This window comes from Aspergillus welwitschiae (assembly GCF_003344945.1).
Source record: "Aspergillus welwitschiae strain CBS 139.54b unplaced genomic scaffold BDQ94scaffold_6, whole genome shotgun sequence".
In the NCBI taxonomy this organism is placed as follows: domain Eukaryota; kingdom Fungi; phylum Ascomycota; class Eurotiomycetes; order Eurotiales; family Aspergillaceae; genus Aspergillus; species Aspergillus welwitschiae.
This window is the reverse complement of record NW_020798700.1, coordinates 447802-472298: the sequence shown is the minus strand read 5'-3', so window position 1 is coordinate 472298 and position 24497 is coordinate 447802. Positions and strand designations below refer to the sequence as shown.

The 24497-nt window shown below is 51.2% G+C and overlaps 10 protein-coding genes and 2 non-coding genes across 12 annotated transcripts; 6 read left to right on the top strand and 6 right to left on the bottom strand.

Annotated features, from left to right (window-relative positions):
- Positions 1 to 287: 287 nt before the first annotated feature.
- On the bottom strand, positions 288 to 2173 carry BDQ94DRAFT_167470 (uncharacterized protein; the record flags this gene model as incomplete). The annotated part of the gene is made up of 2 exons (XM_026770816.1): positions 288 to 1488; positions 1584 to 2173. The coding sequence occupies 2 exons, from the start codon at positions 2171 to 2173 to the stop codon at positions 288 to 290; spliced, it is 1791 nt and encodes a 596-aa protein (XP_026629613.1).
- A 745-nt stretch (positions 2174 to 2918) lies between these two features.
- BDQ94DRAFT_t66 lies at positions 2919 to 2990 on the top strand. Its single transcript has one exon. It is a non-coding gene; the product is annotated as a tRNA-Glu (tRNA).
- A 1037-nt stretch (positions 2991 to 4027) lies between these two features.
- Positions 4028 to 5445, bottom strand: BDQ94DRAFT_138096 (protein transporter TIM17). The gene is made up of 4 exons (XM_026765184.1): positions 5088 to 5445; positions 4818 to 5016; positions 4572 to 4726; positions 4028 to 4464 (listed from the first exon to the last, which is right to left on the bottom strand). Exons 1-4 carry the CDS (start codon positions 5154 to 5156, stop codon positions 4423 to 4425), a joined length of 465 nt encoding a protein of 154 aa, XP_026629612.1. The 5' UTR covers positions 5157 to 5445; the 3' UTR covers positions 4028 to 4422.
- Positions 5446 to 5769: 324 nt separating this feature from the next.
- Positions 5770 to 8361, bottom strand: BDQ94DRAFT_157513 (putative C6 transcription factor; the record flags this gene model as incomplete). Its single annotated transcript, XM_026768751.1, has 4 exons — positions 5770 to 6515; positions 6588 to 7489; positions 7539 to 8082; positions 8142 to 8361. The coding sequence occupies 4 exons, from the start codon at positions 8359 to 8361 to the stop codon at positions 5770 to 5772; spliced, it is 2412 nt and encodes an 803-aa protein (XP_026629611.1).
- A 1031-nt stretch (positions 8362 to 9392) lies between these two features.
- maiA (maleylacetoacetate isomerase MaiA) lies at positions 9393 to 10570 on the top strand. The gene has a single exon (XM_026765183.1). It carries the CDS (start codon positions 9527 to 9529, stop codon positions 10211 to 10213), a length of 687 nt encoding a protein of 228 aa, XP_026629610.1. The 5' UTR covers positions 9393 to 9526; the 3' UTR covers positions 10214 to 10570.
- Positions 10571 to 11982, bottom strand: fahA (fumarylacetoacetate hydrolase FahA). The gene has a single exon (XM_026765182.1). The coding sequence runs from the start codon at positions 11878 to 11880 to the stop codon at positions 10585 to 10587; it is 1296 nt and encodes a 431-aa protein (XP_026629609.1). The 5' UTR covers positions 11881 to 11982; the 3' UTR covers positions 10571 to 10584.
- A 398-nt stretch (positions 11983 to 12380) lies between these two features.
- Positions 12381 to 14043, top strand: hmgA (putative homogentisate 1,2-dioxygenase (HmgA); the record flags this gene model as incomplete). The annotated part of the gene is made up of 4 exons (XM_026774713.1): positions 12381 to 12448; positions 12519 to 13028; positions 13084 to 13734; positions 13785 to 14043. The coding sequence occupies 4 exons, from the start codon at positions 12381 to 12383 to the stop codon at positions 13930 to 13932; spliced, it is 1377 nt and encodes a 458-aa protein (XP_026629608.1). The 3' UTR covers positions 13933 to 14043.
- Positions 14044 to 15383, bottom strand: hmgX. Its single transcript, XM_026763643.1, has one exon. The coding sequence runs from the start codon at positions 14940 to 14942 to the stop codon at positions 14154 to 14156; it is 789 nt and encodes a 262-aa protein (XP_026629607.1). The 5' UTR covers positions 14943 to 15383; the 3' UTR covers positions 14044 to 14153.
- Positions 15384 to 15394: 11 nt separating this feature from the next.
- Positions 15395 to 17439, top strand: BDQ94DRAFT_138088 (4-hydroxyphenylpyruvate dioxygenase family protein). Its single transcript, XM_026765181.1, has 4 exons — positions 15395 to 16316; positions 16370 to 16429; positions 16487 to 16844; positions 16909 to 17439. The coding sequence occupies exons 1-4, from the start codon at positions 15658 to 15660 to the stop codon at positions 17041 to 17043; spliced, it is 1212 nt and encodes a 403-aa protein (XP_026629606.1). The 5' UTR covers positions 15395 to 15657; the 3' UTR covers positions 17044 to 17439.
- Positions 17440 to 17509: 70 nt separating this feature from the next.
- Positions 17510 to 17581, top strand: BDQ94DRAFT_t67. Its single transcript has one exon. It is a non-coding gene; the product is annotated as a tRNA-Glu (tRNA).
- Positions 17582 to 17905: 324 nt separating this feature from the next.
- BDQ94DRAFT_138085 (uncharacterized protein) lies at positions 17906 to 21056 on the bottom strand. The gene is made up of 10 exons (XM_026765180.1): positions 19174 to 21056; positions 19034 to 19121; positions 18863 to 18975; positions 18768 to 18815; positions 18681 to 18715; positions 18540 to 18628; positions 18453 to 18488; positions 18351 to 18404; positions 18162 to 18298; positions 17906 to 18106 (listed from the first exon to the last, which is right to left on the bottom strand). The coding sequence occupies exons 1-10, from the start codon at positions 20597 to 20599 to the stop codon at positions 18042 to 18044; spliced, it is 2091 nt and encodes a 696-aa protein (XP_026629605.1). The 5' UTR covers positions 20600 to 21056; the 3' UTR covers positions 17906 to 18041.
- Positions 21057 to 21401: 345 nt separating this feature from the next.
- Positions 21402 to 24280, top strand: BDQ94DRAFT_157506 (cytochrome P450; the record flags this gene model as incomplete). Its single annotated transcript, XM_026768750.1, has 3 exons — positions 21402 to 21596; positions 21654 to 22946; positions 24167 to 24280. The coding sequence occupies 3 exons, from the start codon at positions 21402 to 21404 to the stop codon at positions 24278 to 24280; spliced, it is 1602 nt and encodes a 533-aa protein (XP_026629604.1).
- Between the last annotated feature and the right edge of the window lie 217 nt (positions 24281 to 24497).

The window sequence follows — 24497 nt, the reverse complement described above, 5'->3', positions numbered from 1 at the left end:
CAGCGGTAGTGCCATATTGGATATTTACATCCAGCAGAGTGTATGCTAGGTTTCTCTCTTTCTCCTCCCAAAGATAGTATGGAAAAAATCGTAGTCCAACACCAATCTTCATAATGGTATGAAGTCTTGGTAGCTAGCTTGGTGGATCTCCAAGATCATATGCAACAACACATTGATCGAATGAACACGCACACACGACGATATATTCCCTCTTCATTTAGGAGCCATACTCTGGAGCTGCCTCCAAGAAGGATATGATATGTCCATCAAAGGCCAACGATAGAGTTTTACCCAGAGCAGGATGGCGGGGGCGTGGGACCTGCAGGGTTGGCCGGGTTTGAAGCTATGCCGGATGGTTGGGCACTAGTTGTAGTCCAGGAAGTAGTGGAGGGGGGAGCGGCAGCGGGTCCCTGGTTCGTAGCCGTAGTCGTGGTTGTAGATGTAGAAGGAGGGGGCCCAGTAGGAGCAGGGGCACCGTCAGGAGCGTGCGGAGGGTTCTCGATGTGGTGACCGTTCATCAGGCGAGGCCGTTTAGCTTGCGGACCGTCGTCGGGACTCCGGGTGCTGTCGTGTTGGTGCATATAGGGCGAGGTCTGCTGGCTAGGAGGCGCGGAGGGTCCACCACCGCTCGTGTTTGAGGGGGATGGGCCGGGGCTCAGGGCCGACGGGGGATTCAACATCCTGGAACGGGTTGGGTCGTCGCTGCTGGTTGCGGGTGCGGTGGTAGTTGGGGGGTGTCTGGGTTCTGCGCTGCGATATTCATCCTGTATGCTGTTTGCGTAACCGATGCCGACGCGGCCCATGCCTCTGTCGTGCATAACGACCCGTTTCCATTTCGCGACGACATTGTCGTAGTCCCAGCGAGAGGCGGTAGGGCTGATTTGGCTCTCCTTGGCATCGAGTTCTCGGGCGACGTCTCGTGGTAGTGGGAGCGTGTCGGGAGGGAAGATTGCGAATTCCCTTGGCCATTGGCAGGAGCCTAGTCTTTCTACCTGGGCACGAAGTTGGTTTGCCTCCTGTTGGACGCGCGCGAGCTGGTCATCCAGCGACTTTCGCTTTTCCATTTCTCTTGCGAATGCGCGCGTGATTTCGAGCTGCCATGCGTCTCTCCTTGCATCTGTCGGCAGTGAGGCCCAGTGCTTGAATGCCAACTCCAAGTGCCGCAGACTTAAGTCTTCGTGCTGCTGCGCGCTCCGGCTGATCATATTCGAATCTAGGCCTAGGCTTGGCCTCCCTGACTGGGAGTTGTTGTTGGACTCGGCGGTGCGCTGATCCGACTGCCATTGATCGATCTTCGCGCGAAGTGCTTGCCGGACAATGTCCAGATGCTCCACTCCCGGCGGCTGGAGAGGGAATGATGACGGAGACGGGAATGGACTTGTTGCGAATAGACTGGGAGGGGGAGGCAGCAACTGCAGGCAGAGGGAAGGGAACGTTTGCGCCTGAATGTCGAAATCGAACGGGGAGAGTCTGGGGCGCATCCTGGAACTATAGAGCATATTAAAATTAGCCCTCCAGTCGATCATGTACTAACAATGCCGTCGAATGAAAGCGCAGTTAGCAATGCCAGGTGATGTACATACGTTGCAGCTTTGATATTATCCAGTACTTCGCGCAGAGCCAGCTCCAATGCCCTCATGGTATCTGGATTATTCGAGCCACCTCTATCCGGAAATGAAAGCGGCCCAGTGCGTGATTGCGAGGGCGCAATGCGCGAGTGAGACGAGCTATTATCCTGTGACTGGCTAGGATTGGGTATATCGTTGATCACACCGGTCGCATGCCACGTAGGCGTGTTGAACATCATCCTATACGCACCATCGCGTGACTTTGAGCCCGAATCGCCCGGAGTGTAGGAGTCCTGCTGGCCTTTGCCTGTTGTTCTCTCGGGAGTATCGCGTCTACCAGAGGAGGTACGGGCCTGTCGGCGAGTGATACCGCTCCGAATGCGCCGGATTTCCTCAACATCATGAATACCGTCCGGTTTTTTCTTGAAAAGGAATTGATCCAGATGGCGACCGAGGGACGAAGAGGTGAACGCTTGATGGCAATACTGGCATTTCCGATCCTTCAAGGCCGGATTCTTCGCGGCACTCGAGGCGGCATTGTGATCATCACCGCCGGCAGAGCCTTCGGGGGTTTCTGTCGGACGAGAAGACGCGCCTTCTTCCATGTTTCACGAGGACGCGGGGGTCAAGCCAGGGAGAGAGACGTTGTGAAGATGGTAACACTTGGAGGGACGCGTTCTATGGAGAGAGTAGAAAGAGCTATCACTGGGTTGCTGCAGCTCAATGCATGACCATAGGGGGTTGGAGAAGCTGCGTCAATCAAGAGAGAGGACACAGTGGTGTGGAATGGCGTCGGGAACGCAGTAAGAGCTGCAGATTGACAGGCAAGGAAGAAGGGGAGGGGAAAGAATTACACGAGGGAAAAGTGAGGAGAGGAACGTGACGATCGAGCAAGAACCGCCAAGCTTCGGTCTGTGGGGATCAAGAGCCTCTGGTTCTCGCCCGCCGCTTTGACAGATTCACTCTCTCGATCCAGGAGCTTTCTGATATAGAGAGAGCTCTGAGATTCTGAGTATCGACTGGTTTGTAACATGTTTCAGGCGTACTCAGAAAACCCAAGCTGTGCTGCAATGTGTGTGGGGATCCATCGGTTCTCACTACGAATCCATGGGTACCATAGTCTTTCTATTCGTAGGGAATGTTGATCTTTCTTCCGCGGTTGATGTAGGTCCTACAAGGGAGTAGTAACCTATCTACGACGAGAAGAGAGAAGTAGGATGAAGCAATGAAAAAGCAACAACAGACATTGGGACATGAAACACGATGCTCCAGCAAAGGTATTAAAAGTAGTAAGCGCTTGATTGTATTTTGGAATATATAACACATTTTACTGCCTCTTTCAACAAGTAATCCGATATGGTGTAGTGGCTAACATCGCCGTCTCTCACACGGCAGCCGGGGGTTCGATTCCCCCTATCGGAGCTCAAACATTTCTTTTTCTTTTTGCTCAGATGATTGATGTTTTGCACCTACGATTACAGTGCGTCCAGTATATCGTTTTTCTCTTGATTCGCTCTTTGTGGACCTATTTTTCTTTTGAAGTAGTTCGCAGATATTGAGTACCTCCGATCTCCCTTGATACACTTCATAGTGGTAGCAAATACCATAACGGCACACCGCGATGACTTCGCGCGGATGCACATGTCAATCAGTACCAAGTATATATTTCCGCCGATATCTTCCCAACAGTCAATATTTCCATCGTCCTAGTTTTCCACTATTATACACTTATCTTGGACCGACCCTTAACATACAGTAGTAGTACATCCACAAAGCCGACCCCAAGATTTCCTAATGTGTTGGTAGTTCGCTCGGCCTCCAAACCCCTGACGACGCTAACTACACTGATCCAATTAATGCCCCATAGCCCCAACTTCTACACCGTAGAGATCGTCAAGTTCGACCGCATATCATCATTGCTTGATCGCTGCAGCGTAACAGTGCTACTTCTATCCAATCATACATACTTCATAATAGCAGGCCACTATCCGATAAACTAGCCATACAGAGCAGCCAAGACAAGAAGGCAAGATACGAGCAACCAACCACACGGGAACGACCAGTTTCGTCACATCTACACAATTGAGTCGTTACTAGTTAGTATCCCATCACATCCGGCCATTGTAGAAGCGGCGAGGGCTTTTTTGCAAAGCAAAACCTCCCCGCCTCACTTGTTCCAAGGAACATGGTGAATGTCTCGTGTTCAGTGACCAACCATTGGCGGAGTCATCGGGGCATGGATTGATTCCATCCTGTTGTAGTCTAGTAGGGAACAAGTCTCGGTTTCAACCCCGGGTTGAATATAGTTTGGCCGTGGCAAAGCTAGTATGGATAGATCGGCGGGCACATCAAGAGCTTATCGGGTGTGTCGGAAATGCCATAATATAATGGATGTAATTAGTCGCCCCTAGATCTCCGAATGAATCCCGCCGCCAATTTCTTCCTCTAAAACATGTAGAGTATGAGCTGAGCTGAATTTAAGGATATCACATTACACCTGTAAGATTTGCATGTTAATGTACAAGAAAAAAGAAAGAAAATACATCTCTGGAGGAACCGAAGATGGGAGTGCCGAGACGTCTCTTTTTTGTTCGCCTCCGACAAAAGCAGAAATACACAAGGATGCAAGGCTGTGCAATCCAAAATCGCCGGCAAAACCCTTTTTTCTCAAAAACACATCTTTTAAGAGAAGGGATCGAAGCATGAATCGAAAACCTCTATACCATGCATCCTGAAATGATATGACCCAGCCAACACCAGAGAAGAGAGACACGAGAGAGGAATATAAATAATATGGCAATATTGCTGACAACGTCGGGGAAATCGTAGGTCTTAACGTGAAGCGATTGGTAAATTAAGCGACAGCCTTGTCGCCGGACGGAGGGGCAGGAGGAAGCTAAAGTAGTGGCAAGTCAGTACTCAATAAGCTTCAGCAATGAGGTGTAGCCTTTGCAGGTCGAGTGGCCACACGACATCAGAGACGAATGTGGGATATGATCTCACCTCTAGTTTTGTGTTGTCGGCCATCATTCTCTGGAAACCGATACCGACACCCTCAATGACAGCCAGGAAGACAGCGCACATGATAGCGGAGTTTCTGGCAGCCTTAACACCACCACGAACGGCCAAAGCACCACCAGTGAAGAAACCAGCAATGACTGCAAAGTGTAAATCGTTAGCTATGATACCCAATCTCAAAGCGCATAGAAACAAGATAGCCACCCCTCACGGATCGACCGGGAAACATACTAGCATTGTAAGGATCTTCCTTCTTTCTGATACCCTTGATCGCACAGTCGAACGTCGAGAACATACCACCCCAAACACCGAAGTTACCACCGAGAACAGGCGCACGAGCCTTGATGGCTGTGATGGCACCTATCCGGCGCTCTCCGTAGGGGCTGTTTCTGAAACCCTTCACACCGTGCCAGACAGCACCACCAATTGCCTATAGACACAACATATGTTTAGTTTTGACCCATTGGTGACAAGCACAATCGATTGGAATCAGTGACGTACACCCATGCAGAAAGCACCACCGAAGTCGCTAAGAGCAACCCAGGGGCAGGGATCTCTGGAGTGATCCATTTCGAATATGAAGAAAGAAGAGAGGACCGGAGAAGAAGGAGGGAGGCGAGTGGAGTCGTAAGCTCGAAGACCTGCTGTACTGGTCGAGCTGCACGGATCAAAGGAAGTGTAGGTCGATGGAAGGTGACTCTAAGGTTATCCGGACGAGGGTCGGAACGCTGGGTATGAAATAATCGGTAGTCGGATGATGAGCCTCAAGGGGCAATCGGGATGGGATGGAGGAGTTGAAGTCAGAATGACAAGCTGGAGGCTGTCTTTAAAGAACAAAGTCTGGGGTCCGGGACGGAGAGGATGGCGGATCGCGACAGTAAGTTTTTGGCTTTTTTCGCCGGGAAACGTGACTTCGGACGGGGGTCGCAGTCACGTGCAGATAACCACCCGAAATGTCCCATCCGGGCATCCAAACAGACCGCGCCCTGGTTTTCGTGGCTGTGGCAAGGGCCTCTAGACGCCGGGAGTACAATAAAAGAAAAAGTAAGCAGGGATATGCAGGTTAAAGTTTTCCTGTGCTTTGCTTAGCGGAAAAGACGGCTCATGCCATGAAAAAGAACAATGGCTATTATGATATCCAGGAGTGATCCAGCACTCCCTGGACCTGCTAATTACAAGATTGCTACGACGGCAGATTCCAGATGAAATTCAATGCTCCTCCTTCATATGCTGGGAATTGTCCACCAGTGCTGATACCGAAAGGTGCCATCGACGGATCAAACGGCAACGAAAGCCAGTCGTCGGCGGCGATGCCGCTCAATGATGGAATGTAGCTCACGTCTGTCATATTTTGCGAGACAGGGACGCCCATAATAGCGCCATTGTCGCTTTCCATGCTCTGAGAAGGCGCCATAGATGGCTGTGTTGTTGCTCTATGGTTGTGCCTTACCGATTTGGAAGAAGCTAGCAGGTTGCGTCTTAAGCGTGACACGTGCATCTCTAGTAGAGCAGCATACCGAGAGCTCAGATGAATGTCATCGAGCGCATTAGACTTAAGCGCCTGCACGCTACGATCAAGAATGTCCAGCGATTCACGGAGCTTTGCAGGCCGGGTACCTAAACTAAGAGCTTTCATCAGGAAAATGGAGGAACTGGTGACTCGAAGGAAGATTCGGACGGGGGAGAACCGCAGGGCCCCGGTTTCACCCAGTTGGGCCACTTTTTGTAGTATTTGACAGCAGCCTTCAATGACCTCTTGGATGTACTCATAGTCGATTGGATCAATATTGGTGGCCCGGACTTCTTCCGCATTTGGTTCACTGTCTGCAACGGCACGTTCAACAACTGCCTGCATCCCAACTGAGTGGGTATAGACGCGGACAAAATGATATTCTATAAAAAGGATATCGAAAAAGTGCTTGCTGAGTACTAAAAGGAGTTAGCATAAATCAACAATCGTATGCGGAAAAGACCACCTAATTCAAAGGGACGATGCCTTACCCTGTGGCCGAAGATGATCATCTTTCCACCTGACAAGTAGCGTACGGAAGTGATCCAACAGATCGATGTACCTCCCACTATGGAACTGCTGTCTCGCAAACGACACGGAAGGAAAGAACGTGTCAGTGACAGATTTTGCTAGCTTTGTAAGGTCCATCCAGGAATCCATAAACGCTAGCCATTCGTCCCCTGGTTGGCCCAAAGTCCTGCTTGTCTGTCGACCTGCAATAGCATGGCTTAAGCTCTGTGGCATAAGTGATACACAACCTATTCGCCAGGCTAGCTGATTGATATATACGTATAAAAGCCGTTGTACGCGCTGCCTGCGGAGCTTAATTTGGTCATCGGATATGGACCCTTCATATACGGATGAGTAGTCGCATTTCTTGTCATCCAGCTCGAAGATACCGAGTTCATGTGCAAGCGATAAAGCAGAGCCAAGCAACATCCACGACATTTGGTCGGATCTCTTGGCTGGCTCGATCATGTCTTCGAGCCACCTATCGGCCGATGAACCTTCCGATTCTTGGTGCTCTGGGGCCAGCACCAGGTCGGAATCCCATCCGTCACTTTCCGGGGGAAAGTGGAGAGACCTAGGATGCCATTCTGACATCAATAAGAGGGCCTCAATTGTGCCGATGCTCCTTATTCGAGTGTGAGACGACTTCTCCTGACCAAAAATTAGTCGCACCACCAGCTGCTGGCAATGCTGCCAGAGTCGGTGGTGAATAAAGAAGTTCCTTGATTCGCCGCCAGCCCCTGGCAATACATGGTATCGCGATGAAAGCATCAATATCGTACAGCATAAGACAGGGTCCCGTGTCACAAGCCAGTGGTGATTATTGTGGTCCGCATAAAAGTTTGTTAGGATAGGAGATAGCGGCGTCATATTCTTGAAGAACCTGACCTTGTCAGAGAATTTTAGAAGAAAATCAAAATATTGGCACTAACTGGTCGATCAATGTGACGGCTTCTCTTGAAGTGAACCACCCCATCTTGACAAAGCGACAAGTCTCCCAAACACCGAGGACCTCTTTCGAAACAGAGGAAAGTTTGACTGGACGCTTCGCCTTGGCTATGGCCTCAGCAGCAAACATAGTCTGCGCATGATCACCGGAGTGGTCCACGTCGCTGGCCTGTGCAGTGGAGGCCTGTGTATTTCGAGATTGTTTCTCAGATCGATCGGAGCTGTTCTCTTGGCTGTGAACCGCTGCCGCTTCGAAGAGAATATTAAGTGCATCGTTTCCACTAGATACCACGGTACGCATCATGGAGTTTGCCAAGGTAGACGTGGAGTGATGACGGTCACGGCGGTTCTCAGGACGATATGGCTGCTGCGGGCTGTTATAGCTATCCCCACGTTTGCCATTGTCACGAACTGGGCTGTCATCAACCACCTGAAGTACATCGTCCGGAATATCTCTGCTACGTTTGGGGGTGGCTGATAGCCTCCGACGTACATTTGAAGGTGGCGTGATGCCTTCTTCTGATGGACCTACTGGGCGTCAGCCATCCTGATCGTTAGCAATGCCGGAAGGGGTTGACATCGCGCACCTCGCTTGTTTGTCCTCTCCCACGCCCTCTTTTCACTGAACACACACTCCCTCTGCTCTCTACGACATTTTGCACAGGGCGGCCCTAACGGGAGACCCTCCGAGTCTGTTCCCAGATCGCATTTTGCCTTTCTCTGACGACAGGAGAGACAGGCCTTGTAGGTCCGCTGGTATGCCCGGTTCAAGGCGTCTCCGCTGCGGAACGGCCCCCTAACTTCCATTACTGAGAACGTAGCGGCCCGGCCAATAGCATCTTAGTGATAAGATTGAGGTTGCAATAAAGAGACCCGGATATTTGGCTGGCTAGAAAGGGGCTGGATGTGACGGGTATCAAAGGCTTATTGGGAGCGGATATTGCAGGTGGGAAAGGAAGAAAGGGGGGATTTAGGTGGGGAGCTACAAAATACCCGCCGATTGCCGCGGCGGAGGTCGCCTGGAAGTATCCGAGCCCATTCACCAAGCCGGGCGAAGGACAGAGATATGACAGCTGACCTCGTACTCTCCTCCGTGGGATACGAACCATTGGACAGCTGAACGTAGCTGAGATTCCAATTGCGATAACAAGGTCGAAATGGTGTCAAAGATGGTCGGTATTTGCTGCTCGTGGTGTCATCGAGAGCTGCTACGGGGTTGTCCGTATACGCTGCATGTTATGTCATCGTCTGCACAAACCAGCACCATCCTGGTTATCAGACTTTATGTTGAATGCGACGCTGTATGCCAGGGGTATACCAAACCCACAGTTTTGGCTCTCTGGGAACCAAGATTTTAGTTTTTGTCTAGAACAAATCTTCGAACCAGGCAAACATAGACTGCCGTGACGTCAACTCAGCCCAAGAAACGAGCAGCTCCTTCGGGACCCGGCAGGCCCCCCACCCCTCCCTTCACAAGAAGAGGATTCAGTGTTGGAAAATCCGATTCACACTATTATGCCCATGAATAACCTTGTCCAACCCGGCAGTATGGACAAAGTGACTCCTCGGGAAGACGCGGCAACCCACGCGCGTCGCTCCCTGCTCGGGCCACCGCTACGGAACGCTTCCGCAGTATACGAAGGGCAGATGCATATGATTCTAACCACCACAACGAATATACTGAATATATTCATTTTCACCCCCAGTAGTACGGACAACGTGTTGAAAAGTATGATCACATGCAGGTACTGTACCACACACACCCCGCAACGGTCCAAGCCCTCCGCACCTCCGCTGTAAATTAAAACGTAGAATAGTAGTAGCTGTCACCCATATAACCCACATACTAGCCTACTAGCTATACTATACTACAGCTCTCTCCATACACTACAAACCACCACACAAGCCTACAAACTACGCTCTACATAGTCTACCAATCCACACTACCCATCTGCAAATCTACAAAACCAAAATGCCCGAACAAACCATAACCCTGCACACCTACTTCCGCTCCTCCTGCTCCGCGCGCCTCCGCATCGCCCTCAACCTAAAATCCCTCCCCTACACCTCCATCCCCATCAACCTACTCAAAAACGAACACCACCAGAGCCAAAACACGACCCTAAACCCCTCCGCCAGCGTGCCCACCCTCATCATCGAAAACCCCGATGGAAAAACAATCATAATCCCCCAATCCCTCGCCGCGCTCGAATACCTCGAAGAAACCCACCCCCAAGCGCACCCCCTCCTCCCACCACTCTCCGACCCCACCGCGCGCGCAACAGTCCGCACCCTCTCCAGCATCATCGCCTGCGACGTGCAGCCGGTCACGAACATGCGGATCCTGAAGCGGGTGGCGCCGCTCGGTGTGGACAGGGAAACATGGTCGAAGGATTTAGTGGAGGATGGGTTCCGGGCGTACGAGGCTATTGCGGAGAAAACGGCAGGAAAATATAGTGTTGGAGATGAGATTACCTTGGCGGATGTATGTCTTTTGCCTGCTGTTTGGGGGGCGGAGAGGGTAGGTGTGGATTTGGGGAATTTTCCGGTTATTAAGGGGGTAAGGGAGAGGCTGGAAGAGGTGGAGGCTGTGAAGAGGGCGCATTGGAGATGTCAGGGCGATACGCCGGAGGAGTTTAGGGTTGGTGATAGGCAGTAAGGCAAGGGTGGGATGAAATGATGGAGGGTTGGTTTTTGTTTGGTTTGGGGGGGTAGTAGGTAGATAAGTTTCAGTTGGTTTCATGGTTTTTGTCCTAACTATGTGGGTTTGGATTGACTTTCAGTATAGGGCGGGTTTGGTGGGTCTGAATCTGGATGTTACGCCTACAGTTTGACTTGACTCCGTGGCTCCGCGGACTAACAGGGAAGAAGAACGTTCTGGACCACGTTTTCTCTTTTGGCATGTAGCATCTCATTGTTAGGTTCACATTCACATCATATCATATCAATGCATACAATGGGCTTTGGGGACTCATGACGTGCGATCGTGCGATAAGGGACTTGCAATTCGAAATGCAAACTGCAATCAGTCTAGAATTCCAACTTCACCGCGGGGAGAATAGTGGCACTGCAATCGCCGAATCCGACGTAGTTGCCTTCTGTGCCCGCCTTGCCCCTAAGGACGACGGTGTCTCCATCTTCGAGGAATATCCGTTCCGAGCCATCGGCCAGTTTGAGAGGCTCCTTGCCCTTTGTCTGCTCGAACAAGCTGCCTTGTGTCTGGGGCTCTGTACCAGAGATGGTTCCACTACCGAGCAAGTCACCGGGCCGGAGGTTGCATCCCGTGATGGTGTGGTGGGCCAGCATCTGAGGGAAGGAAAACAAGAGGTTCTTGGCGTTGCTTCGCGAGACGATTGTAGGCTGGCCGCCTTGGTTGGTGATTTCGAATTCGAGGGGTATGTCGAAGACGTTGTCGGTGCGCTTCTCGCGCAGGTAAGGCAGGACATTTTCCCGATTTTCGGGCTCCAGGCTGGGGACTCGGAAGGGTTCTAGAGCATCGATCAGGACAACCCAGGGGGTGATGGTAGTTGCAAAGTTCTTGGCGTTGAAAGGTCCCAGGGGAACGTATTCCCAGGCCTGGATGTCACGAGCGGACCAGTCGTTCATGAGCACCAAGCCGAAAATGTGGTCTTCGGCATTGTTGACAGAGACGGGCTTGCCCATGTCATTGGGGGTGCTGACAAAAGCAGCCATTTCTAGTTCAATGTCGAGTCTCTTGCAAGGAGAGAAGATAGGGACTTTGGGAGTTGCGGTAGGGTTGGCCAGGATCTGACCGTTGGGACGGTGAATGGGGGTGCCTGAGACCACGATGGACGAGGCGCGACCGTGGTATGCGACTGGCAGGTGCTTGTAGTTAGGTTGCAGAGCATTGTCTGGTCCACGAAGCAAGACACTCAGGTTGTAGGCGTGGTTGAGGCCGGCATAGAAATCTGTGTAGTCTCCGATTTGCATGGGAAGATGGTTGGTCACCTCCGATAGCGGCAGGAGAGCCAACTTTTGGAGGGACTCATTGTCTTTCAAGACCTGAGGGTAAGGAGTATCGGCGCGAAAAACGGACTGGATGTACTCGCGGACTTGACGGTGAACTGGTCGGCCCAGAGCTGCAAAGGCATTGAGGGTGGGCTGATTGAACACGTTCAAATGGGGCTGGATCGCGGGCAGCTGGGAGAAGCCCCCGGATGAAGCAAAAGCGTTCAGGTTCAGCGCATAGTCACCGATAGCAATAGCTGCTACGCGCGATGGAGCTTTCGCCGAGGTGATGATACCGAATGGAATGTTTGCCAGCGAGAAAGGCGAGTTCTTGGGGATCTGCAGCCAGGAAGCCATAATGAGGGAGGACGCGGTTAAGGACGGGAGAATATGAAAGAAAGAAAGTAAACGCAAGTAGTCTGTAGCTATCCAGCAGCAGCACCGGAGACACAACTGCGATGCCGACGTTAAAAATGAATCCAGTGACAAGTGCCCCTCGAGGGATTCCGATGGAGGAGAGGAGGGCAGCGGAATGCACTCCGCGCCCGCTTATTGCCGGCCGGCGCGGGCAGTTCAGCTTCCCCGCCGGCCCCAATTCCGCACCCCCGCAGATCCCCGGTTTTCCTGTTTTGTTCCAGGAACACCGAATCCCGCGAATCTCCTGAAAATTGAATGGGCTTTTGATGGTCTGCCGATGGCGCATTCCAGTCCCGTGCTGCCCCCGCCACCCAGGCACATGACCAGGGGAGAGCGTGCAGGTTGTACAAGCTAATTCACACTTATATAACCTCCTTGGCTCAGGAGTGCTTGTGCAGTTAAACGGTCACCAAGACTGAAGCACTGAACCACTACCCACCATGCCCGTGACTAACTTCAAACACGCTGACCCATATTCCTACCAGAACGGCTTTGACTCGTACCATGAGTGAGTACATGAAGAAAGATGTCCGGGTGGCGCCTGTCGATTGTTAAGTCTGATTGATCCCTACTACTAGGTCGGAGGCTGTCAAGGGAGCTCTGCCTATAGGTCAGAACTCGCCACAGAAGGTGCCGTATGGGCTCTATGCCGAGAAGCTCTCGGGAACCGCTTTCACTGCCCCTAGACATGAGAACAGACAGACTTGGGTCTACCGCATCCTCCCCGCGGCTGCTCACCAGAATTTCGTGGCTGAAGATGGCGACTCATACCACACTCATATGACCACTGAAACACAGAAGCTTCATCACATCCCCAACCAGCTTCGGTGGGACCCCTTCGACTTGGATGAAACTGTGGACTGGGTTCACGGTCTTCACCTTGTTGCTGGTGCCGGAGATCCCACTCTCAAACATGGCCTGGGCATAATTTTATACGCTGCGGGCAAAGACATGGGAAAGGAAGCCTTCTACTCCGCTGACGGCGACTTTTTGATCGTGCCGCAGCACGGTGTGCTAGACATCCAGACTGAATTGGGACGCCTCCTGGTCCGGCCCAATGAAATCTGCGTAATTCCCCGCGGTGTGAGGTGAGAACCGATATTTCCATGTTGTGCCTGCATGCCTCGACTAATGACTTACAAGATACCGTGTGACTCTTCCGGCAGGACCGGTGAGAGGATACATCTGTGAGCTCTACCAGGGCCACTACCAGCTTCCCGAATTGGGGCCCATCGGATCCAACTGCCTTGCCAACGCGCGAGACTTCCAAGCGCCAGTGGCCTTCTTTGAAGACGAGGAAGAGCCATCCGAATACCGTCTGTACAGCAAGTTCAACAATACGCTCTTCTCCGCCCGTCAGAACCACACCCCCTTCGACATTGTTGCCTGGCACGGAAACTACTATCCTTACAAGTACGATTTGGGCCGTTTCAACACGATCGGCTCTATTTCTTTCGACCACCCGGACCCGTCCATCTTCACCGTGCTCACTGGCCCGTCCGATCACAACGGCACTGCCATTGCCGATTTCGTTATCTTCCCGCCCCGCTGGCTGGTGGCGGAGAACACATTCCGCCCGCCATGGTATCACCGCAACACCATGTCCGAATTTATGGGATTGATCTGCGGTGGTTATGATGCCAAGACTGGTGGAGGCTTTCAGCCGGCGGGCGCCAGTCTACACAACGTCATGAGCGCCCACGGTCCGGACAAGGACGCCTTTGAAGGTGCCAGTAATGCTGATTTGAAGCCGCAAAAGGTTGGCGATGGCAGCATGGCTTTTATGTTTGAGAGGTAAGCAAACTCTTTTCCTTTAAGCCGACATTCACTAACACCATAACTAGCTGTCTCATGGTTGGCGTGTCTGAATGGGGCCTGAAGACCTGTCAGAAGGTGCAAGAACAATACAATGCGCACAGCTGGCAACCGCTGCAGAGGCATTTCCGGAACCCGAACAATTCCGTGGACACAATGTGCAAGGACGACCATTAAACACCGATCCGACGAAGTTACTAAAAACGAAGGTGATCTTTCAGATACCTATGTAGTAGTTGTATTCAATCATAGCCGAATGGAAAATCTTAAACATCTATCCGCATTCATCTGGGTATGTGAGACAAACTGACAAATTGTAAGACACAAATGTAACAAGCATCCAAAGGAGAAAAGCACACTCCCAAAGCACCTAAACCAGCTTAATTACAGCAAATACATCAGATCTTAACCACACCATCACCCACCACCTCCTTCCTCAACGCCTCCTTCACAATCGCCCCACACATCTTCGCATACGGATTCGTCTGTACAGCCAACTGCTGTGCAACCTTATTCCCATACCTGCCCCCGAAAAAGAAATCCCGACTAGCCATATCCTCCAACTGCTCCGGCTCCACGACACGCAACTGATCCGGACCACCAATCACTTCCTGCTTTCTCTCCTTCTTCACTCTCGCCGCTTTGAGCAGCAAATACCCGCGATGCGTATGCGCATCAGCCAATAAGCGCGCCTGGACCGACGAAACTGGATCAGCAGGTGATCTGGGCGTCGCCAACGTAATAGCATTCCCCAGGTCTGCTAGTAACGTGGATGCGGGCTGTGTGTTCTCGGGGTCAAAGATCTTGTCATCGTCATTCTCATCACCACTACTCTCGGTGGTAGTCTTGGTCTTGTCAATGAGGATACGAAGAGTTTGGGCGCGGTTGACATATGCGGATGGGTAGGTTGGATGTTCGGCGATAAGGGTGTCGAGATCCTTGATTGCTTGTTGGATTGTTGGAATGTCCAAGGTGGTTTCGGATTGCAGGGTGCGGATTATAGAGACCTCGCGGGATTGGAGGGTCTGCAAAAGTTCTGGGGTAATGTTGAGGTGAGATGGATATGCGGGGAGAGAAGAGTTGATGGTGATGGAGTTGGAGGGGGAGGATTCGGCGTCGAAGAGAGCTTGGAGGACGGCGGAGTCATTGGTGGTAAGGTTGGGTTTAGCGGTTGGATTCGGGGTCATTTTGCTTATCGCCTTTGGAGGAACTTCCGATATTGAGTTATTTGAGGCTTTGGGGACGTATATTGTTTTGAAGGGGATGTAGCTGATAATAAGGTAGTGTCTGTAGTGAGAATGCTTGCTATCGGTGACACCGAGTTTGGAGAACAATCGTTGGTATTTGAGTTAACCTACGATCATCGGTAGCCCGCGGAGCCATGTGAGCGGAGCTTATCAGAGCCTATCTTATAACAGGATCCAAAATCAGGGGCCGTGGCAATCACCGCATGCATCAGGAGTGGGTGTTCTCATGATGTAAACGAGGCAGCGGATATTCCGCGGGAGTCGAAATACCCGCCGACAGCCGGGCTTGTCCGGGGTCAACCGACGACATCCGGCCCGGCTGGTTTACTATCCTGGCGTCCTGCAAACTGCCTGTGCTTGCTTATCCTCTACTCTTTCCCAAAACAATGTAATTATGATTCATGGCCGATTCACTGGGTTCGTCTTCTGGAAACGGACCCTCCCGATAACTATTGACAGTGTCAGGAGGCCCGCCGTCATCCGGACTTATAAAGATGGTCCTGGTACCCCCTTTCACCTCTCTGGAAGTAGACCCAAGATAGCCAGGCGCATCCACCTTTATGATACTTAATAGTCTTCTTTGACATCTCCCTTCTATACCCAAGTATTATAGAATCTCTTTGCTGTTTTTCATACAACATACAACTCCATCACCATGGCACCCAGCGCAATCTCCTCTCCTCCCTCCCCTCAACCAGCAACCACCTCCGACATCTCCAGCTATAAGGGGTATGACCACGTCCACTGGTACGTCGGCAACGCCAAAATCACCGCCTCATATTATGTTACGCGCATGGGCTTCAAGCGGGTCGCATACCGCGGCCTCGAAACTGGCAGCCGTGCCATCTGCTCCCACGTCGTCCGCAACGGCGACATCACCTTTGTCCTGACCTCCCCTCTCCGCTCCCTCGACCAAATGGACCTCCTCACCCCCGAAGAGCAGAAGGAGCTCCGTGAGATTCACGAGCACCTCGAACAACACGGTGACGGCGTCAAGGACGTCTCCTTCGAAGTTGACTCCGTCGACGCAGTATATCAAGCTGCCGTGGCCAACGGCGCCAAGATAGTGTCTGCGCCACGCAGCCTCGAAGACAACAATGGATACGTGCGGGTTGCGACTATCCAGACGTATGGAGAGACTACCCACACCCTCCTGGAGCGCAAGTCATATTCTGGCGCGTTCATGCCAGGATATCGATACGAGGACGGGGCCGAGGACCCGATCACGAAGTATTTGCCCGGCGTATATCTGAACCGTGTCGATCACTGCGTCGGTAACCAGGACTGGGATGAGATGGACCGTGTCTGCCAATAGTATGTTAACCACCTGATCGTTCACAGGGGAGTTGCTGACCATAATGTAACAGTTACGAGAAGGCTCTTGGCTTCCACCGTTTCTGGTCTGTCGACGACAAGGATATCTGCACGTGGGTGTTCCCCTACCAGTTACCCAATTCTACAGCAGAAAACTTACGAGATGATAGTGAATACTCCGCCCTCAAGTCCATCGTCATGGCCTCTCCCAACGAAGTTGTCAAAATGCCCATCAACGAGCCCGCCGTCGGCAAGAAGAAGTCCCAGATCGAAGAATACGTGGACTACTACAACGGCGCCGGTGTGCAGCACATTGCACTCCTGACCGACGATATCATTCGGGACATCACCAACCTCAAGGCACGCGGAGTTGAATTCATCAAGGTCCCTGACACGTATTACGAGGACATCAAGATCCGGCTCAAGAAGACCGGCCTGGTTCTTCACGAGGACTTTGAGACCATCCGCAACCTTGACATCCTCATCGATTTTGATGAGGGCGGGTACTTGCTCCAGCTTTTCACTAAGGTATGTGCACCGTTCTCCCCACTTATAAATTTATTCAACGCAAATACTAATGAATATGATATAGCACCTAATGGACCGCCCAACCGTCTTCATCGAAATCATCCAACGCCACAACTTCAGCGGCTTCGGTGCCGGCAACTTCAAGTCGCTGTTCGAGGCGCTTGAGAGGGAACAGGCCCTGCGCGGTAATCTGGTCTAACTTTTTTTATCTTCTCAGTACAGAACTGCAAGACAGTTACTTGAAAGTGATAGTGTACATTCGGCCAGGTTGCCAAGTACATGATTAATGTTTGTCTTCTTTATGTTCTTCTTGATTTGGATATGCTAGTGCTGGTCTGGACTAGTCGGAACCAAACAAGTAGTAGTACTTCAGGTAAAGAACGATTTGGGATACTGTATAACCAATCCGTTATTTATCGAGTCTTGGTTTATTCTATCTATTAGGATGATTGGAATAATAGGAAGTACCTTGAGAACATATATCTTTATGCATGATTCTTTATCTCTATGTAAAACATAACGTAATATGGTCAGTAAGTTGGGATGATCATGGGATCCCTAACTGTATGCATGCCCTCTCGAGCCATGTACAACCCCACAAGACGGTCTTAAAAACATTTCATTTCCTTTATATAGACAAAGAAAGCTATTCTCTTCAACAAGAATCCGATATGGTGTAGTGGCTAACATCGCCGTCTCTCACACGGCAGCCGGGGGTTCGATTCCCCCTATCGGAGCTTAATCTTTTCTTTTTTTTTGTTTTTCTTCTTCTCTATGTTTGATTCAAGGTCCTAGCTAGGTAGTGATATTGCCTCCACGTTATTTTAATTTTTGGGAGGTGACTTGGTTGGGGGCTGTCGTTGCTCTTGTCTGGGAAGAAGGAACCTGGAGATTGGGATGGCTTGGAGGCTATCTTCCGTGCTGTTGTGCTCCTCTGGTGGATACTATACAGTTTTTCTTCCTATCTTATCGGGTGGTTGACAACTAATCATGTATTGCTAGGGCTGTCGAGCGGGCGATATTGCCTGGTCTACTGAGGCAAAGCTCAGCTGGGACGGATGCCTGTCTGTTCAAGGTGATTCCACACCTTATTATTTGCTGTTTACGCTTCATAGTGTGGTTTTATGGAACTTCTGCGGGGGAGATATGTGTTTCCCACGTGGGAATATATTTTCATTCATTCGTGTCGCTAGTGTTCTACTTCTTCGAGGAACTGGCACCGCCTGGTGTCGTTCCCCCGCGTCGCTTATATTTCCGTGGATCTGTATAGATTGTCAGCCATCTGTGAAACGGATACACATCAGGATTCAGACATACCCTTACGACTCATCAGTACTCTGTTCCTCGTTCCCTTTCCGCCTTCCCAGAATCCGCTTCCAGCTTTCCCAATTAGCACAGCTCGACATATTCCGCAGTTTTCGGGACGGTAGATTTGCTCTCGCGAGCAGAAGCCGCTATATTCATTAGAATCACTTTGTTGACTATGTCACGATTAAGGGCACATACCAAATCATACGATTAGCATGCTCATTGGGATGGTCTGTAGCGGCATCGTGGCATCTGCTTATATTAGCTTTGTTATAGGAAGCGCGCATGGTGTTCTCGTACTTATCGCAAGGGAAGACCTTCGCACAGCAGCTGAATCTGTTGCAATGTTAGAGTACGTCAAAAAGGCACCTGCACGATGGGTTTTACCTGAACCACCGATAACTCTTGCCATAGTGCGTACAGCGGCCACGACGAGGCAATTCTTGACCAGCAACGATTCCGAGGACTTCCTTGGGCTGCCGATAGCGATTAGTGTAATTCAGATAAGAAAAGTGTGTAGCAGATTACCTTCTTCCGTGGAGGCTCGCGGAAACGAGATGAATCTATTGGATAGCAATCAGCATTCTGCCAATATTCATTATATGGAGAACTCACATGCTGCCGATCCCACTTTCAGAAACTTGACTTCTGGAATTTTCATGACTGTAGTTGTGAGCGGTTGGTCCTCATTAAGGTAATTCCACACATACCCATTTTGCGGTGACATTGTCGGCAATTGGCCATGGCACTTTCGCCTCGAACTGCAACGACACCGGGCGCGGGAAACGCTGTTGAGCATTCCGCACAGGTTGGGATAAAGCTACTGCGGAGGTTGTCAGCGTATGGCTACAATGCAAAAGCTGCCGTCAGATCCAACCTACCTAGGCAGAAGATCTACGACTGTGCATCCATCCAAGTCAAGGTAACCCGCACGAGTGGCGCTAGGATGCATAAGCTGTCGACGGAACCCTAGGTGTGTGTCAATACCCAATACTTTGAATACCAGAATTGAAGTACCTACCAAGGCTCATGGTATTCGCGCATTTCTTGCAGGTCTCGATCTTAGGAGACAGCTCATCGCTCTTGTCCTTGATCTGTGGGATATTCCTGACATCCAATGGCTCCTTGCATCGATCGCATTTGATGGTTATGTAGAGACCTACGAGCTCTAAGAGCTCAATCCCGTAAAGCTCCAAAAAAGGGAAAGAGAGGGCGACTCCACGCTCGGTCGTCGTAGGCGCCGGGAGATCCGGGACGGGAGCACCGCCTTCCTCCTCATCGTCGTCAGAAAACTCATCCTCAGACGGAGTCATGTCTGAGTCGTCAGTGCCACCACCGTCTTCGCCCACAGCCCATTCAGGAGGGCGGGGCACAACGTGAACATGTGGCTTATCCTCCAATGTCACCCCTTCTGCTTGAGATGGAGGCTCGCTGGGTACTATAACATCAGATACCGCAGGCGCAGGAGCTGGTTCAGGGGCTTTCAGCGGCGTTTTGGCGAATTTATGCATATTGCTTGTCAAGTAGTTCACTTGAGACACAAGATTCAACTGTTTGTTCCCTTCAAGCCACTGCGAGAAGCCAGCTTCCACAGCTCGTCCTTCTGGGCTATCAATGCCCTGCAAATGAACAGTACTCGGTTCAAGAGGATACAAGCTAGGCACTAGGAGCTTCACTGTCTTGACAGAGCGAAGAGAAATAGGCAAACGATCTATCTTAGTCGGTTGAATCGGGATGACGAAAGACAGGCCATCGTTGGACTTTTGAAAAAGAGGTAGCCTTCCCAGACGAGCGTCGAGTTGCTTCGTCTCGACTGCTCGTCTTTTCTCCGCCTGAGCCTTCTCTTCCGCGGTGTATACAGGAGCCGGAGGCTTAGGACTCACTTTTTCCACCGGAGCCGGATATGTCTTCTTCCCAGAAGACACAGCTAGAGCACTCATATTTGACACTAGCTTCTGCTCTTCTGACTGCTCTTTGCTGCCCACATTAGGCACAAACTTCAACGTCGGCCCCCGTTCCGTAGTAGTGAGCAAACGTTCCAGATGCCGATCGAGACTGTTCATCCAGCTGAGCAAAGTCCCACGACTACCACTTCTGATAGTGCTGTCGACGATATCATCGAATCCTCTCGAGATATTTTCCTGAAACGCACTGCCCATTTCAGGATTGGTGACTTTGATAGACGGCCGTCCTTGCGCCGGATACGTTCCAGGAACATGCAAAATACACTGAAGCTTGTCCATATCAAACGGAAAGTCAGGATCTGAGGGAGCCAAGCCGAAAGTCAATGTCGTTCCATCGTCACTGCTGGTTTCTGTCGGATGGAACCGTCTTCTGAGTTGGTTGAGCTGGAACTCTCGCGGGTTCGAGGCTTCCGCTTTGGACACTGGTCGTTGACCAGAAGCGGAACCAGTACCCACCGAGCTCCCTGTTTGCGCGTTGCTCATGTTGAAGCACCTTAAACCAAGCTGTTGTAGGATAAATCGAATAGACTGGTGAACTACATGGCAAAAAGCAGGTATCGGAGCGGATGTATATTTGCGGGCGGCGGGTGGAGCTCACGGGACAGCTAGGCCCAAAGGGGTAAGTAAGGCAGGCGAGTGACTGTCCGGATGGTATTTTGAGTCAAAGCTGGTCGCCATCATCATGACTCATCTTTGGTCGTGATGTCTAGAGTCCAGTTGACTGTTTGACATCAAAGTGAACTATACAGAAAGCTCTCGAAAGCTAGGCATCCACAGTTGAAGCCACATAGTGGCGATGCGAACGATAAAAGGGGGTTCAATTTGGAGAGGCCGGTCCAGGCAAGATGGAATGGTCCAATGACGGGCGGGCGTATCCAATACGATGGCAGCCATTGCCCCCAATCCACTAAATGCTCCAGACACAGCTGTGAGTGGCCAGTACGACTGTCAACATCACTGGAGCCTTGCATGGTTCGACACTTTATCCAAAGGATCTTCAAGTGGTCTGATTCGGCTCAGGAACCACCGCGAGCAATGCCTCCTTCCTTTTGGTCACAGTATTCGCTTACCACTACGGTGGAATGGAACGATGCAGCTCAGTGCCAGGGGTAAGATCTTGGGGGTGATATCTAATAGGCCATTGCACCTAAGGCTGTTTACGTTAATCTTCAGACAGTCATGAGCCGACAACAACCTAGTACTTCAATGTCTTGCTCTTGACTTCCTCTTTACAACAATCTTTCCCATCAACTGGTCCTTGTCCCTGCCTACGGTCGCTTTCAAGATGGCATTACTTGCTGTCGCAGGCGTCTACGCATTCGCAGCGTTGGTCGTTGCGATAGTCTTAAATGTCACGCGCCAATTGCTCTTTCGCAACGAGAAAGAACCACCCGTCGTCTTCCATTGGATCCCCTTCCTGGGAAGCACAATCAGCTATGGAATGGACCCCTATGCATTCTTCTTCTCCTGCAGAAAAAAGGTCAGTCACCGTTCATCATGCGGGGGCCAATGATTACTGACCAAAGTGGTTGAATAGTACGGGGACATCTTCACCTTCGTGCTTCTGGGCCAGAAGACCACTGTATACTTGGGCGTTCAAGGCAACGATTTTATCCTCAATGGCAAACTCAAGGACGTGAGCGCGGAAGAGGTCTACAGCCCCCTCACCACCCCGGTGTTCGGGTCCGATGTTGTGTACGACTGCCCTAATTCCAAGCTGATGGAACAAAAAAAGTTCATCAAGTTTGGCCTCACGCAAGCGGCGCTCGAGTCACACGTCCAGCTGATCGAAAAGGAAACTCTCGACTATCTCCGGGACTCTCCACGCTTCAACGGCGCGAGTGGAGTCATTGATATTCCTGCTGCCATGGCTGAGATTACAATCTATACTGCTGCACGCGCGTTGCAGGGCGAGGAGGTCCGCAAGAAGCTCACGGCAGAGTTCGCTGAACTGTACCACGATCTAGACAAGGGATTCAGCCCCATTAACTTCATGCTCCCTTGGGCTCCATTGCCGCACAACCGGAAGCGTGATGCTGCTCATGCTCGGATGAGAGAAATCTACACGGACATTATCAACGAACGACGCAAGAACCCAGACGAGGAGAAGTCAGACATGATCTGGAATCTGATGCATTGCACCTACAAGAGTGGCCAGCCGGTCCCGGACAAAGAGATTGCTCACATGATGATCACTCTGTTGATGGCAGGGCAACACTCGTCTTCTTCGATTAGTTCTTGGATCATGCTGCGATTGGCCTCTGAGCCTCAGGTGCTTGAAGAGCTCTACCAAGAACAGCTGGCCAGCCTTAGCAACAGAAATGGAGTCTTCGAGCCGCTGCAGTATCAGGACCTTGACAAGCTGCCATTCCTCCAGAGTGTGATCAAGGAGACTCTACGGATCCACTCATCCATCCACTCGATCATGCGCAAGGTGAAAAACCCGCTACCAGTACCTGGCACCTCTTACATTATTCCCGAAGACCATGTTCTACTCGCCTCACCAGGCGTAACCGCGCTTAGTGACGAATACTTTCCTAACGCAACCAGGTGGGATCCGCATCGTTGGGAGAACCAGCCTGACAAAGAGGAGGATGGAGAGATGGTGGACTACGGATATGGCAGCGTGTCGAAGGGCACTGCTAGTCCCTATCTACCTTTTGGCGCTGGCCGTCACCGCTGCATTGGAGAGAAGTTCGCCTACGTCAACTTGGGCGTCATTATCGCGACCATAGTGCGCCACTTGAAGCTATTCAATGTGGATGGCAGGAAAGGAGTGCCCGGAACCGATTACTCGACCCTCTTCTCCGGTCCCATGAAGCCTGCTATAGTGGGTTGGGAGCGACGCTTCCCGGACAATTCCAAAGGGTCCTTGAACTAGGCCGCTTTCCTGCAGGTTACCTTTCGTCTCCAGTCTTTTCCCAACTAGTACCTTGTAATAAGCAACCTGTATGATTAGAGCATTCAGTCCATAGTCAAAGAAAGAGATATGACCGCTGACCAGTCAGCATAAAGATCCAACATCCCAATCTTGAACCGTGATTGTAGACAAACCGAGGGTGAATGAATGAATGCACGTGAGATCCCTCGTGCCATCGTTCCACCACCTGTGAAACTGGCCCCCCTTCCATCCGAGGGTCAATTCTCACTTACCTTGACATGCGCGTCAATACAAGTGCTGTCCGTGTACCAGCAAAACCGCGTATATGAAATACCACCCCAAGGCAAAGAAAACTGCATTGAGATAAGGCGCACACATGCGCAGGGTGGCGTCTCAGAATGAACAAAAAAGCAAGTAAATAGAACAGCGAGGATAAGGCTAGACCCATCTCGCCACAAAGCAAAGCAAAGTAGAAGAGGCATTTGACCTATTGTTCCGCGGGATGATGTACAGAATGCGACCCAGAGCCTGCTCCTGAACACTGAGGCTGAGCGCCAGCAAACACACACACAGCGCCACCTGCGGGTGAAGGGCCCGAGTATGTCAAAATAAGGATACGATATGGGGAAGGTGGAAGGGCGTGTGACCGACAGAAAAAGCTGCGGGCCGAAGTGTCTGACCCAGTGATGGATAGTTGAAGGTTTGATAATAGGTAGAATAGATTACCTAGACGGGGATAAATTGCGATCATAATGACATATAAAAAGTACATGGGGGAATTTGGCGCTGATCGACAGGCCTGGACCTGGAATACGAAGCCCGGAGGAAGCATCCAGAAATGGATGAATCTGCAGTGTAGTATACCTAATGTAGGGGACGGAGGCTCATGACAGATTTGGTCGTGAAGGTGTGTGTGTGTGAAAGGCTGACCTCATCGCCGAAACAGGACTGCAGAACAAACAACTTCAGAGTGGCTCTATCATCATCATCATCCACTTCCAGGATCAGAATCCATTGAATGGAGCCCTGAGGACAAGGTATCCTGCCTGCTCCGGATCACGGGCGTGTGATGTGAAAAAAAAATTAGGAGGGGTGGACATAATATCGTAAAGATCGGCGGGAAATTCGCTAAGCAATATTAAGAAGCCACTGAATTGATGACTTGTCAGCGCGTAATCCCGGGATTCCAGGAGGAGCAAGGGAACATCCGCAATGTGATCGAATTGCCAACGCAGAGATCTGGTGACCCGGAGATCGACAGTCGCCAGGTCCTACAACGCTAGAGACACAGTCCTCCGGCTCCCAGCACCGGCAGACATGGGGAGCAGAGGGAAGAAGAAAAAAAGTACCTGAGCTGGTTTGAAGAAAAGGCTACGGACAAGAGGAGGTTTGATTTCGCGTGTCTCTTCGCGGGGCGTACAAATGATGCTGACTGTTGCAAAGAGGCCAGCCGCCATGTGACCACGTGATGGAGTCGGTCTGGCAGTGCTGAGAGCATTC